At 42.4% G+C, this 13,971-nt stretch overlaps 1 protein-coding gene across 3 annotated transcripts; it reads right to left on the bottom strand.

The window, feature by feature from the left end:
* On the bottom strand, positions 1-13,965 carry LOC118432012 (KN motif and ankyrin repeat domain-containing protein 1-like). Of its 3 annotated transcripts, XM_035843485.1 has the most exons (14): positions 13,895-13,965; positions 10,533-12,995; positions 10,099-10,216; positions 9,195-9,413; positions 8,817-8,849; positions 8,404-8,491; positions 6,504-6,653; positions 6,055-6,153; positions 5,567-5,680; positions 4,896-4,994; positions 3,335-3,436; positions 2,320-2,415; positions 2,102-2,133; positions 1-1,701 (listed from the first exon to the last, which is right to left on the bottom strand). In XM_035843485.1, exons 1-14 carry the CDS (start codon positions 13,941-13,943, stop codon positions 1,677-1,679), a joined length of 3,687 nt encoding a protein of 1,228 aa, XP_035699378.1. In that variant the 5' UTR covers positions 13,944-13,965; the 3' UTR covers positions 1-1,676. The 3 variants fall into 3 exon arrangements, with proteins under 3 accessions (XP_035699378.1, XP_035699380.1, XP_035699379.1); XM_035843487.1 differs by lacking the exon at positions 3,335-3,436; XM_035843486.1 differs by lacking the exon at positions 8,817-8,849.
* Between the last annotated feature and the right edge of the window lie 6 nt (positions 13,966-13,971).

Genomic DNA, 13,971 nt, shown 5'->3' with positions numbered 1-13,971 from the left:
ACCCCTGGTAGACCAATTTCAACAACCATGTGATGAGAGATACACTGTGGTGAAGCGTTTATGCTATCAAATACATTTTCCTTGCCCTTCTCTTGGCTTTAAAGTGTGCCCACTGTTTGGGCCTCACCAAAAATGCAAGTCTTCAAATTTCATGAGGACACCTGGTAGTATACACAAGAACTGCAGTTTCAAGTCCTGCATGCACTTTTGTCAAATTCAGCAATGCAGATCGACCATAGGCCACACACACACACACCAACAACCCTCTCTAGCTTCTCAAGATTGTATGCTGATTTTGTCATCACAATTATTATGTATTCACAATGAAACATTCAGAGCTGTCATGTTGTTAGTATCACTATGATTTAGCAGGACGAGGAAGCATGGTCAACTGTATCACAGATTAACATGTTAGTACTACTAAGTAATCTTACTATTGCTATCATTTACGTCCTGAAATACTAAAATAGCACTTTTTTCTTGCTTTCAAAATATATTCCATTTTTTTTTCTATCCATCACCATACATGTGACATACATGTGGTTAACTCGAGGGTATAAAATTTATACTTCTGTTGTCAAAATGACAATGTCATGGCACTTTCAAACGTTGACTAAAGGTGCCTTCTTGGGTTTGTGGTGTATTTACAACTGTCATGGTGGCACGGTTTGTGCTTTTCTTGTGTCTGGCGACAACTGTGTAAGGCCAGTATTTATTTTTACAATCTAGTTTTAATAATTGTAGAGGACTTTGACTGTTTGTATTCTTCCTGTTTACAAGACAGCTATACATATCTTAAATGTCGGAAGGAAGTACATGTAGTTCATCTACTTGGACAGTACCTTATGACAGTGTATCCATAGTTAGTAACCTTCCTTGCATTGTAATGAATGAAAGATATCATGGTATTTGTATACATGTACCTTACGTAAATCTTATTTAAACCTTACAATAAATAACATATTGAATACATTCTTCCATTAAACTGCTCAACAGGTCCTGCCACCCCTTGACAGGATGTGGACTGCTCTGGAAGCAGACATATTCTACATAGATGTGGTCAGTACCACTCTATCAAAGGGGTGGTAAGCATTTGCTGAGCAGAGCTGAGAGCACGTAGAACAATTCAGGCATGTTAATATATAATATTATGTGTTAGTATGACACATGGAATACTCTTAACTTGCTACGAAATTTTCCCTACTTCTAAAAATACATAACGTTACATGTATCTTCAACAAATACGTATCAATACACCAACGGTGGCTTTGCTTAAGTCCTGTGATATTTTGTCACACATTTCTGAAGCTTCTTTTGCCATTTTTTTCTTGTTAACTGTAAGACGGTTCAGAATATACTGGTAACATTACTTAATAAACATTTGAGGCAGACTTTAATATGCCCCACTTGAGTGTGCAAGTTGCTAAATCACTGCAGCAATTTTGGAACATAAATTCACTGGTGTGGCAATATGATTTAATCACCCTTCACTATCTTCCCATCTTGTCTGAAATAGTGTTTTAAAATATACCCTGTTCTGAAAGTGGCATGATCTGACATCCGACATAGAAGTAACATAAAACTGGGTGATACCACTGTTAAACAGGGATGACTGGTCCTCCCAGGTGATGAGCAGTTAAAGGATCCTCTTCATGTATTCATGCACGGAAGTACAGCTAAGGTGATTTTCTTCGTGTTGGGCTGAGGAGAAAGAGAATAGTTCATTTAAAAACAACATTTAAATAATTGTGAACAAATACGTCTTTACAGTCTTTGCAGTGAAAAGAAAATGTTTGCTACTAAAAAAGCTAAAGGTGCCCATACATCAGAACAAGGGGGTCAACCTCCCTGATCAGAAGATGCATTGGGCCTGGCACCACATCTCCACTTTGTTACAATGGGATTGAAGTACCCTCTGAAGTTCCTTTTTTAACTGTTATTATTGCCAATCCATATCAAAAGGAGGAAGTTTCCTATTTCTCAGGAGTGCAAAGTCTAGAATAATTGAGATTCATGCAAATCGGGTTGGCTCTGGTTTAACTCAAACTCTTCCAAATTCTCTCTATACTATGTTAATCTAATTCTGATGATGTTTACTTACCTGGGTGATAACCTTCTTCCCTTGCCTCCACCCTGCATGAGATGAAACAAAATAACTGTTAGAACAACTGAGGAACAAACAATATCAATGAATGCAAACCTTGTGCTAGAATTGTAGTTGTATTTTGGGTTGTCTCTCATATTAGTTTTCCCATTGACCCATGCATTAGGAATCTAGTGCCGAAGCACGATTGTCGTCTAGTGGAAAGACGGCCTTACCGGTGCAGTTTTCCCCATGTTGACCTGAGCGTAGAGCAGCACACCGATGTCCCTGTGTCCTGCCTCCATGGCGATGGACAGGGCTGTGCTGTCATCCTGTCAATCATGCACATCAGGTTATAGAAAAGTGAAATACATATCGATCCAGTGTAGCTAGCTGATGTGCTATTCTTCCACTGATTGTGACAGAGAAGACATATACTATGTACAGTGTTCACAGGTTCATTATACCGGGGAAAGCTCTTTCAGACAAGCACAATAAAACAGTGGACCACGGCTCAAAGTCTGATCCTAAGGATTGCAAACCTTTCCAGTAGTGTGCATGTAGGGTGAACAACAAAGTTGGAATCAAACACACAACTTCTTGTTCAAGAGGCCTTAAATGCAGTTGCCATCTTGTTTTGGGAATACCTTTGTAGGCAATTAAGATATCACCTGAATACACCTGAACTTGACAGGTGATCATTACTTATTGTCTTTATTTCAAATATTAGTGTTATTTGTGACATTTTAGATGGGATGACTTTAGTAATGATGGGTTAATGATGACAACAGAGGAAGCAAATAAGGAGAGGATGCGATGCAATCCTTCCCTTCTTGTCAAGACTTTTCCTTTCAAAGTAATGTGCAAAGAATTCCAGCTGAATGAACTTGCTTCCTTATTACCCACTAAAATGCCCTACATGTGACATTCCTTTTCATACTGTCACTTTGTCAAACAACAATTGGCTACTAGCTGCAGAATGGTTTTATTCATAATTTTTTTCAAAAGCTCCTGAGTATCTTTCTAGATGAGAACAAAGACTAAGACTCTAAAATCTTTGTTCCTTAACAAAAAAGCATTTCAGTTTTTATTTTGACGTAATGAAGCTCTCTACTGTTTGGGACACAAGGGCAGCCATCTCGACTCGACACAGGATGGACTTCGACTTAACCTAACCTAACCTAACTGTTTGATCATTGTGAGTTGTATGTACCATGGAGAGGAAGAAGAGGTTAAGGCTAGGGTACTCACATTGTCAGTGATGGTAGCATCACAGCCCGGCTGGGCCAGGAGGAGCTTGACTATCTCCAAGTGCCCGTGTTCACTGGCACACATCAGGGCAGTGGAGCCGTCCTGGTTAGACGGGAGAGCACAGAAACAGGTGTGGTTAGAGATGGGGGGGGGAGGATCTGTTATTCTAAGAAGTGTGAATCTAGTGCAGGGCTGTTTCCAGCGTAAAAATTGTCTCTGTCCTATTCATTGTTTGGGAGCCCATGTTGCTGATTTCTCTGGTTAAATATGTCATTTTAACCTATGAAAGTGCATTTTCAACAGTTTCATATATTTTTTGGGACGGATGGGGTAAAATTATTTTCCATCCCAAAAGCAAATTTCTGTCCTGGGACGGAAGGACGGGTCCTGGAGACAGCCCTGGTCTAGTGGATCCTTACATCACGGTAAATTCCATGTAGGTTGCTGTACAATCTTGACGACGTTGAATTTTCGAGCAGGCTGTGACAGAAACAACTGTCAACAAGGAACTTGGACAAAAACTTTCTCATTTTGAGAGTTTTTAAGCGACATATGCACAACTATCGCAAGAATGCTTAGTTTGTGATCATATGATGTCTTTCGAAAATGCATGAGGCTACTTATCAGAAAAGCTGTCAAAAGTCATAAATTCAAAGGTAGTATAAACCAAGAATTTAGGCAGCAGAAGGGTATAACTGGAAAAGAGGGAAAACTGCCTGAAATTGTGGTAGATTACAGATATTACTGTACTCAAAGTGACCCAAATCGAATTATACAACTTTAGATAGTACCCAAGGTTTTTGTTAATAGAAGGAAAGAACAAGATAGCAAAGTAGAAATGAAATGAATGGCATGATGCTGGTAGTTGTGGTGAGGAAATGCACTCCCCTTCACCAAAAGCTTCAATTATGAATGTATGGCATTGAACCTATTCTACAACAAACCAGCTGTTTCTAACAGGGAAACTGGAGTCTTCCTCAATATGTTGATGAACATTAGACATTCAGGTAACAAGATACAGTACACAGCAAAAATTACAAGCAACTGGATAGGTTTTGTGAAATCAGACATTTCAAATCGCACCCACTATCTTTTAAACTGTCAAAATTGACTGTCTAAATCCCTCACTACCTTTCGTCTGGGCAAGCCCTCAGTACAATCTCCAAATTGTAGTTACCATGCAACAAAGGTTGTGGTAGACCAAGGAAATCTTGGAAGGAGTGTGTTAAGAAAGAAGGACATCAATGTGTGCTGCCATGACAGTGTGAACCCACAGGATAGAGCTTTGGAAGTGTGGTGTGAAGACTAGCCGACTGCTACCTACCCGTGACAGGGACCCACACGCAAAATACTGGAAACTTCCACTACGTCTCCTTTCGTCACTGACAAAAGTCTGACCTCTTACGAAAATTTATGGTGAGTGCCTTTCTTTGTGTTGGAAAAAAGCTTAAACTGTACAACTATGAATTCTACCAACACAGATAACCTTTCATTCAAAAAGTGTGACCATTTACGAAACTTATCCAGTTGCTGTGAGTAACTTTTGTATTGTGTAGTCTACCTCATCCTGCAGGTTGACCTCTGCCCCTGCATCGATCAGCATCTTGACGATCTCCTGCCGCCCGTGGCTCACAGCGAGCATGAGCGCCGTTTGTCCCGCCTGGGGAAAAACATGGAGAACAGTACAATGGTTATGCCACGGTTTGTCTCTTCAAGTCGTGCTATAATACTCATCCCTCCATTTTCAAAATTTAGGCATCTATTTATACTGGGTTCTTTGCTAATTATACTGGGTTCTTTGCTACAAATTTAAAGGTATTTCATCTGACATTAGATTAGCTAAGAACCAAGCTACATATTGGACACAAACAAATGCAAGTGCTTAATTTCTTCACAATGATTAAGGCTTTTAGGTTTTCCAGGGAATGTCTTCTGTAAAATCATACCAGTGTGCCCCAATATTCATGGAAAAAGGCAACATTCAAATGGTGCCTGCGAAGCCGACGGTTGTACGGCTATACAGATACAAAAGCCGGTGTGTTATAACAAGGGCTGCTATACTGTCCATACAAATACAGAAGCCAGTGTGTTACAATGAAGGACAGTTATACTGGCTATACAAATACAGATACAGAAGCAGTGTGATACAACAAAGGATGGCTATACTAGTCATACAGAATCTGATACAGATACACTGATCATGAGATAGTAAAACAAGGATTCCTGCCTGACCTGTGTGGCTCGGATGTTGACGTCTCCAGACTGGAACAGTTTCTTCACCACCTCCATTTGTCGGTCTCCCTGCAGCTTGGCGAGGGACGCCAGCATGATGGCTGTGTAGCCAGCCTGGGCCATACAGGGAAATATTCATTATGCAAAGAATCTGTCAACTTTACTGTAGATAGTCATCTGTATGATAGCGATAGAAGCATACTATTTAAGTATGTGTTAAGTAGATTCTCCCACTTCAGATACTTGAAAAAAGTTGAAGTGAAATTTATATTCCTTTAAGTTTTTGATAAGCCAACTCTAACCAACTTTAACCTGCAGAGGCTCAGAAATATAATCAGACAGCAAATGAGAGGGCAAATCTCCGTCAAGGTAGTGCTGTTTACCGCATGTCCTTCCTTAGGGTTGGGCTTGTACATGTCAGGGTTAGCATTAGACACAGCAATAACATTCCCCTTTCCCCACGAGGAAGGAAAATATAAGAAAGTCACCTTGTTCTGCTTGTTGACCTCACATTGGCCTGTCTCCAGGAGAATCTCGACAATGTCGAAGTTGGAGTGTGAGACAGAGTAGTGCAGGGCGGTGTTACCCTGTGGGTGGAAACAGACATGGTCATGGATCCAAACTTTGGGTCATCTACTTTTCATCTACTAAAAGGTTTTCTGCCCTGAGAAGATCTGACAATACGAATACTATGCACATGGGCCATTGGGAGACAGAAATGTAGGAGTTGAGAAGGAGGTATTTGCACAAGTTCTCGACCCCCCTTGTTGACTATTTTCTTCAAGAAAAACATGCTATCGCAATTACTACATTACTACAAGCAATACTTATAGGTATTGTTTACTCTACATTAAATAACATGTTCCCTATTACCTTGTCCAGTAACTCACACAACATAAATCAGCAAGATATACAAAAAGGGATCCTTCTCACTTACATTTCCATCTGCAAGGTTGACAATTTTGCCGATGACTCCTGATGCCATCTGCTCAAACGCTGCCAGGTAGTCCCTCACCACGTGGACATCTGATGTCTTCTGAGCGCCGGCCTTCATCCATTCGTGCTGGATCGTGTTCATTGCCATCATCTATAACAAGAAACAGTGTTCAAGTTCATGGGTGTGTACTCCCTGCTGTCTAACACAGTAACCAACACAAATTTAGTACCAAATTGCCACCTTGGCAGGCTGAAGGTTTATTGCACTGCAACAATGGAATGTACAATGGGCTTGTAAATGCTTCTGAAGAAAACAACATTTAGATCAAATGTGTTTATCTCAAACATTAGATCAAATGTGTTTATCTCAGAGAAAACAACGAATTTGGACATAGTTCATATTTTGTACCATTCATGTTTCTGACAAATTGATTTTTGTTTGACTTTGAGAAACACTTAAAATACTGACACACTAATCCTCTTTTTTTGGATGCTCTTTACAGTATACTGTACATGATGCAGTTACGTGTATTGCGTTTGGGAACCACTTTCGTCCAATCTTTAGATGTAGACCATGCTGACACATTTAGGTTTACTAAGCTAAAGGAGTTCATAAACAAGAAACCAGCCTTCTGAAAATGAAACACAGCATGCTATCTACTGATCATAACAAGTTTGAGATTCCATCACTACCTAATGAAAGCTTAAAGCTGGCTTTTCACTTTCAACTTTTTATCGCCAAACTCATTCTCCAGACTTTGGCATTCTTTCCTAGGGACAACATATCCAGTGTGCTGTTTTCCAGATTGACAATGTTTTGACAACCATCAGGGGTAACCAGGACATCTGTGAATTTGAGTGTGCCTTCAAGTTATGATGACTATAAATTTTTTCCACTAAATCATTTTCCAAACACAATTTTGCCAGAAACAATGTTTTCACAGTACTGTCTGCCAGACTTTCTTACTATTAAGACTACTAGCAGGTGTGGAGGTTGTCAAGGCCATGTTGTCAAATTGGGAGTGGCTCAGTAGCGCAATGCTAGAGTACATTTGGAAACAAGTAATTATCAAATATTTCGAGATTTGTACATTTCTTGTTTTTATCATTATTGCAAGTTTCTATGTTTTTTCCTGCCTTCCTGCAGGACTCAGTGTTTCATCCTCAAGTCTCCAATCATTCATTTTCTGTTGACCAGGCCAAACTTGCACACAGGCAAGTGGGAACCGACTTGTACACATATCCAGGCAGACAGAAAAAAAAAAAAAAACTAACTGAATACAATAACTCTGTGAAAGCAAGGTCCTGTTGATTCGATACTATGGATGGCATCCTCTCTGAACCCCAAAACTGGATTGCGAAAAAAATGTTGGGTACCATTCTTTCCAAATTACAGCATGTATGTGCTCATTTTACAGCTGCTTTGTACGATTTACAGTACAGTAAAAAAAAACTTTTTGCCGGTGCGTAGGCTACGCACCGGCTATGAGACGGGAGAAGCAGTTGCATGGATGCATGGATCGGTCACTTTAACCAAATAGCCCTTCTATACGTGCTATTGCGTAATAGAGCCAGCGTGGCCGAGCGGTCTACAGCACAGTACCTATCTTCCGTAGACCGTAGGTTCGAACCCCACTTGCTAAATTTTTCTTTTCTTTGTTAGACAAATCTCATGTAGTGTTTTTTTAATAGAAGAAAGACCAATTCAGTAATTCGATGTTTAAAAACTCGTGTGATTTTGTTTAACATCCGGGCTTTTTCCAAAATACGCACCGGCCAGCTTTTTTCAGAAGCTTTCTTGTTTGTAATGGATGAAAATCGATGGGCACACGGATGTCATCAATATAATCAAATCAACATGGCCTGACTGAAAGATAGCAGAATTTCTCTGATGTCCTTACCAGTTCCCGAGGCGGCACAGATTTGGGCGTGGTGACATGCTTCTCCAGCACTCCGCAGGCTTCCTGCAGTTCCTCGCTCAACTCATGCCTGCAGGAAACAGGACAGGGTCAGCACAACATCGGCACAAAAACAGGACAGGGTCAATACAGCTCAAGAGGAGGTGATGTCAGGGTAACAACAGGTCATGATCAGTACAACATCAGCTCAAGAGGAGGGTGATGTCAACACAACAATCAGACATCATCAGTACAAAATCAGCTCAAGTTAGCGCAGCATGAGAATAACAACCGGACATGATCAGTACAAAATCAGCTCAAGACAAGTAGAGCACAACGTCGGCATAACACATGGTCAGTAGAAAATCAACAAACTACAAAGAAGAGGAATAAGAAATGCCGTCACCACAACTTACGTTTCCTTGAGCTCCCTGCTCACCAGCTGACCACTAAGAGAGAACAAACCCAAATCACTCCCAAACACAGAAGGATGAAAACACCAGTGTTTCAACATTAGAGTAAGATAAACTTTTAATCAACCACATGCAGTTAGGAAAAGCAAGGTTAAACTTTAGCAGCAGAAAAGCTTAGTCCCAACACATAGCATTAGTTTGAAGTTGAAGGTCATTGTGCCGTCTTACTTACCTGTTCTAAGCATGGTCAAGGTTACTTGAGAAATTCCAGTTAAGAAGTTGCACACAGATCCCTGTTAGCGCCATTGCCAAGATTTAAAGTTACTTAGCTCTTCTGACCCCTACTGTTATTCTACATTGCAACTTTACAGTAATACTTACGCTTCCTTGATGTCTTCACAGATGATTTCTGAGGAGGAAATCGTCTTGACGTCCTTCTTGCCTTGTTCTTCCTTGCCCTTCTTGATGACCTTGCCCAGTTCGCAGTTGTATCCTCCTTCGTCGGAGGACTCTGACTCAGAGCTGCTGCTGTCCTCGTCGTCGGTTTCATCTTCGGAGCTCTCCTCTGAGCTGGAGTCATCGCTGCTGCTCTCGTCATGGCTGCACAGAGAAGAAACAGAAAGTTGAATTTCAGACCCAAGATGAGACGAAGAAAAAGTGCCCAACTTCATCAACTTATCACAAATTGGGGTAAAAAAATACTTTTGCAGACTTAGGGTGGCCCTGGTTTTTAAATCAAGGGGGCAGATGTGGTCCACGATTATCTGCACGAGTACCTCTCAATAACTCGTCATGGTTGAACAGAGAAGAAACAGAAAGTTAAAATTTCAGACCCAACATGTGATGAAGAAAAAGTGCCTGCATCAATATTGGGGTGAGGGGAGGGAAATGAGGTCCTTCTCACATTAGCCTGGTATCAAAACCTATTATACATGTAAATGCCTTTTCTCCTTCATTCTCTCTATGTATGCTAGCGACGAAAGAGATTCTGCAGCCATATTGGATACACTCACAGTCATACTACTCGTCATACAAATGTATGATCACGACAAAATGGGGATAAGAACATATTGTCACAAACAATGTAAATTGTATCTCTGTCATATACTTTGTCTGACCCTTGCCTCTTCCCTCATGACCTCAATGAAAAGCAGCTTGCAGGCCGATTTGAGCTTTCATGAATAAACAAATGTTCAAACAAACATACTCAACAACAAGCAAAGGCATAATAGTCAATGTATATGCAAATAGCACTGTATGGCCTACAAAATTGTGTTATCCTCACCCATTGCCGTTGACACCCACGAACTGGATCTCTTTCTTAATGTTTACTTTCTTGGTGGAGTGCTTTCCCTTCAAGCACGACCGTAACGGCCGCAAGTTGGAGATGGCGGGGCTCGAGCCTTCGGGTGGGAAACAAGAAAAAAAGATGAGACTTGGACATACAATGTATTAACAGGTAAATAAGCATACAAAATATGCCATCAGCATAAACAAATCTTTCCTCTTTTGCTGTCTAACACAGTTATACTTAAAGAAGTATTTGTATTCAATGTAGTAGTATATGTATTCAATTGAATAAATAAGACATAAAATCTTTGGAACCTTTAAACAATAACTTGATGTGCATTTTGATGCCCTTATTTGTGTTTTGGGGGCTATTTTTTTTCCACAACCAATTTTTCTTCTTCAAGCCTTCATTCTCCACATATCACTTACCAGGTGACAGCGCATGTTTGTTCTCAAATCCATCCACAGCCTCTAAAGACTCTTTCTCTTCCTCCTCTTTTTTTTCCTTCACTTCACCATCCAGTTCCTCGTAACCATCTTGAGACGTAACCGTGACAACCGTCTCCCTGACGACCGTCTCCCTGACAACCCGGTGCACAGGCTGTACTTCTGCCACCTGAGGTTCTGTTGTCTTGATAATACTCGCCTGTTGGAGAGGAGGAATCATGTCTTCATCCTCCACCTCATCGCTACTGGAGCTCTCGATAATCTCCAGAGGGGGACGAGACTCAGTTGGGGAGGAAACAATGCTAACCGTTTCCTGTACCTGCGTTTGGACTGGGAGCTTAACGTCCTCCAAGGGGAATATGGAGTCTTCTCCAACTCCGATGTCCTTTGTCTCCGTTTGGTCCTTCCCTGAGTCTGTTTCCTCCAGAACAGAGCTGTCTCCGGTGCCAACGTCACTTTGCTCGACCTTTGCAAGGACAGAGACAGACTTCTGATTCCAGTTTGCCAACGTCGCGCAGCCAATACTCCTGGTTTTGAGGTTGGTACACTTGTCACAGACGGTGTCGTTGATGGTACAACGCCCAACACCCACCGTTTTACTCTCCATGTTATTGCAACGATCACATATTGTGTCCTTAATACTACACGCTCCCACTGCAACGGTCTTGGTCTTAACATCCGCGCAGCGGTCGCACAGAAGGTCCTTCACTGAAAAATTCCCAACTGCTACCGTTTTTAGATTCACGGCTACGGTATTGGTAACTTTATCAATGGTATTGACAGTGGGTGTGTTTGTAGAAACAGACGCAGTCTCTGCAAGGGGCTTCTCCTGCTCAGAGATAGAGCCACTCCCTACGCCAACTGTCCGAACATCTTTCGTTTCTGGTATATCTACAATTACCCCAATGCTTCGGGTGGCGTGTTTGGTTTTCTGTTTCTTTACCACCTCGGGTTCCGTTGTCATGCCAACATCCCGGGATTCTGTGTGGTTACCAACAGCAACAGCCCTCTGCTCCACTGAAACCCCCACACCAACTTCCGATGTCTCCACAACTGCTGTATTGCACTTCTGGTTTTCTACGATGCCTAATTCCTGTTGAAGCAAATCGTTGGATATTCCTACACCGACATGGCGCATCCGGGGGGAATAACCAACCCCTACGTCGCGTGACGGTACCGTGGTATTTGTGCCCACGTTTACGCTTGTCCGCAAGGCACTGTTGTAGCAAACGATATCTGAAAGACTGGTCGTGTCTCCAACTGAGACAGATCGAAAGCTGCGAGGAGGCACTGGGGGAGGCACCTTGGCTTTCTTGGCTGTGCCGTTCTTCTCAGAAGGTTCTGGTGCACCTTTGGAAGGCTTCTGCTTTTCTTGCTCTGCCTGTTGTTCCTTCCATTGCTGTTCCAACATCTGAAATGATCCGGTGCTTAACGACCTTCGATGCAATCTCTTCGTACTGTCTTTGTCATCATCCCGCTTCTCCCGTTTGTTGGTGTCTTCAGGTTTGAGATTTTGCTCGCCGTTTTTCGACTTGAGTTGCATCATCAGCAGGCGCTTCTCCTCCTTCAGAACAGAAATCTTGACCTGTAAGACGGGGATTTCTTTCACCTGCTCCTCCAGGACCTTTATTCTCTTCAGGCTGGCAGCGATTTGTTCCCGGATGCCCTGCAACATGGCAGAGCTCACCGCTGGAGGCTGCGGAGTCGACGCGCCTGACCCACGCGAAGAACTGCCCGGGGAAAGAAGCGAGGCCGGAGTCTGCACCCCCAGGCTGTGCTTCGTGTCCCCGGACATTTCACTGTGTGGAGAAAACTGGCCAGAACTGGACTGCGTGGAAAGCTGGGACGACAGAGAGCTGGACGACCCGCTGTTGCTCTGATTAGCCAGCGCAGCGGGCATCGTGAACACGCTGTTCGAGTTCGGTGAGGTAAAAGGTATCGGGAGGTCGCCCGGCAAGGACGGTCTCCGGGTAGAAGAGTTATAGCCATACACAGAACTGGCGTTTTCCCGCGGGTCTGGAACAGTTTGTTTGGTAGCCGTTGTTTCCTTCACTGTTTCCGGTATAGAGTTTATTGCTGATGACAGGGAAGTGTTGACGGAGAGGGGAGAAATGGGAGAGGAAGGCACTACGGGTGCATGTCTCGGTAGATTGCTTTGCTGTGAGTTCAGATAGAAGCCTCGCGGTAAGGTATTAGCACGGTAATCCATGGCAGGAGACAGCGGTCCGCCAGGGGACTTGGGTTTCCTGGGTCTCACGATCTTCGGGATGTTGCTCCCCTTGGAGATGTCGTCGCAGTACTTCAGGAAGTCCAGGTCGATGTGGTAACCGTACGGACAACACGAACACTTGCCATCCGGGGACAGGTCCACTTTGGGGTTGGCCTCGGGGGTGTCAGACTCCATGTCTCCGAAGCCAGACTCCGCATCTGCTGGTTTCTCAATGTCTGGAAACAGAGGATAGAAAAGTTACTAACAGGTTTAGTTGTAGCTTGATTTAAACACACTTCTATACAGCCCACCCAACATTGCTGGCCTCTGTGGGGAGGGGCTAGTTACCGCCCGGACAGCAGAGTTTGTGTTACAATTTTGAACGTAAACAACACATTGCTTTACTACATTCCCAGGAGGAATTTCTACCATACCATAAAACTCTATCTTTCGGGCTTACATTAATTGATTTGACTTCTGTGAATAAATTGGTAAGTCATTGAATAAAAATATTCTTTGTACAAAAGCAACTACAAGAACTTCATTCCACCAACATTTCGGTAACCGTCTATGGAATTTTCCGAATTGCCCTGAGGAAAAAGACAAAACGTTGATGGAATAAAGCACTTCGTTGTTTACAAAGTATCTTCTTATTAAAGAATAACTTCCACTTGATTCCACAATGATAAAACCTTGTAAGAAAATAGCCGCAAGTCATTGGTCTTCCCGCCATATTTTGAGTAAACACCACCTGACAGAACACACCTGGACCTGTGCTTGGGGAGTCTAAGGAATAGATAAAGCAAGGAGAACCCAATGTTCCAGATCATAAAGGTTTTCTTGTCTCACACTTTTAACTGTTTCGGAGTTTGGTTGTCATGGGTTGCTATGTCATAGTTATAATGGTAACTATTTTTTTCCTGTTTCGGGCATATTGTAGTCTCATCAGTGTTTCACTTTTTAACAGTTCTCGTTAACAAGTTTAAGGCCTGTGGCAACAAACTCTCCCCCAAACAGCCAGAGTTTGTGTTACACAGATTAAGTTTGAGCCAACCATTCACAGACACATATTAGCAATGCAAACTCAATCCCAAAAAGTTTTTCAGAACCCGCACAGTGAAAATCATCAACGTACCTTTGTCCCTCATGGTAGCATAGTCCACAGTTGAGGCACCTTTCCTCATGATGGCACAGTGAAATGTACTCAACACT

Source organism: Branchiostoma floridae, chromosome 15, assembly GCF_000003815.2.
Source record: "Branchiostoma floridae strain S238N-H82 chromosome 15, Bfl_VNyyK, whole genome shotgun sequence".
Lineage (NCBI taxonomy): Eukaryota > Metazoa > Chordata > Leptocardii > Amphioxiformes > Branchiostomatidae > Branchiostoma > Branchiostoma floridae.
The sequence above is the reverse complement of the archived record's forward strand: the minus strand, read 5'-3'. Positions and strand labels throughout refer to the sequence as shown.

Bases quoted from the DNA above. Each gene is read 5' to 3' on its own strand.
- LOC118432012 (XM_035843485.1), bottom strand. From the start codon at position 13,943: ATGAGGAAAGGTGCCTCAACTGTGGACTATGCTACCATGAGGGACAAA. The intron at 6,654-8,403 runs GTAAGGACATCA...TTCTTGTTATAG, and splicing joins CTGTGCCGCCTCGGGAACTG to ATGATGGCAATGAACACGAT. The intron at 5,681-6,054 runs GTGACTTTCTTA...TGTATGGCCCAG, and splicing joins AGGTCAACAAGCAGAACAAG to GCTGGCTACACAGCCATCAT.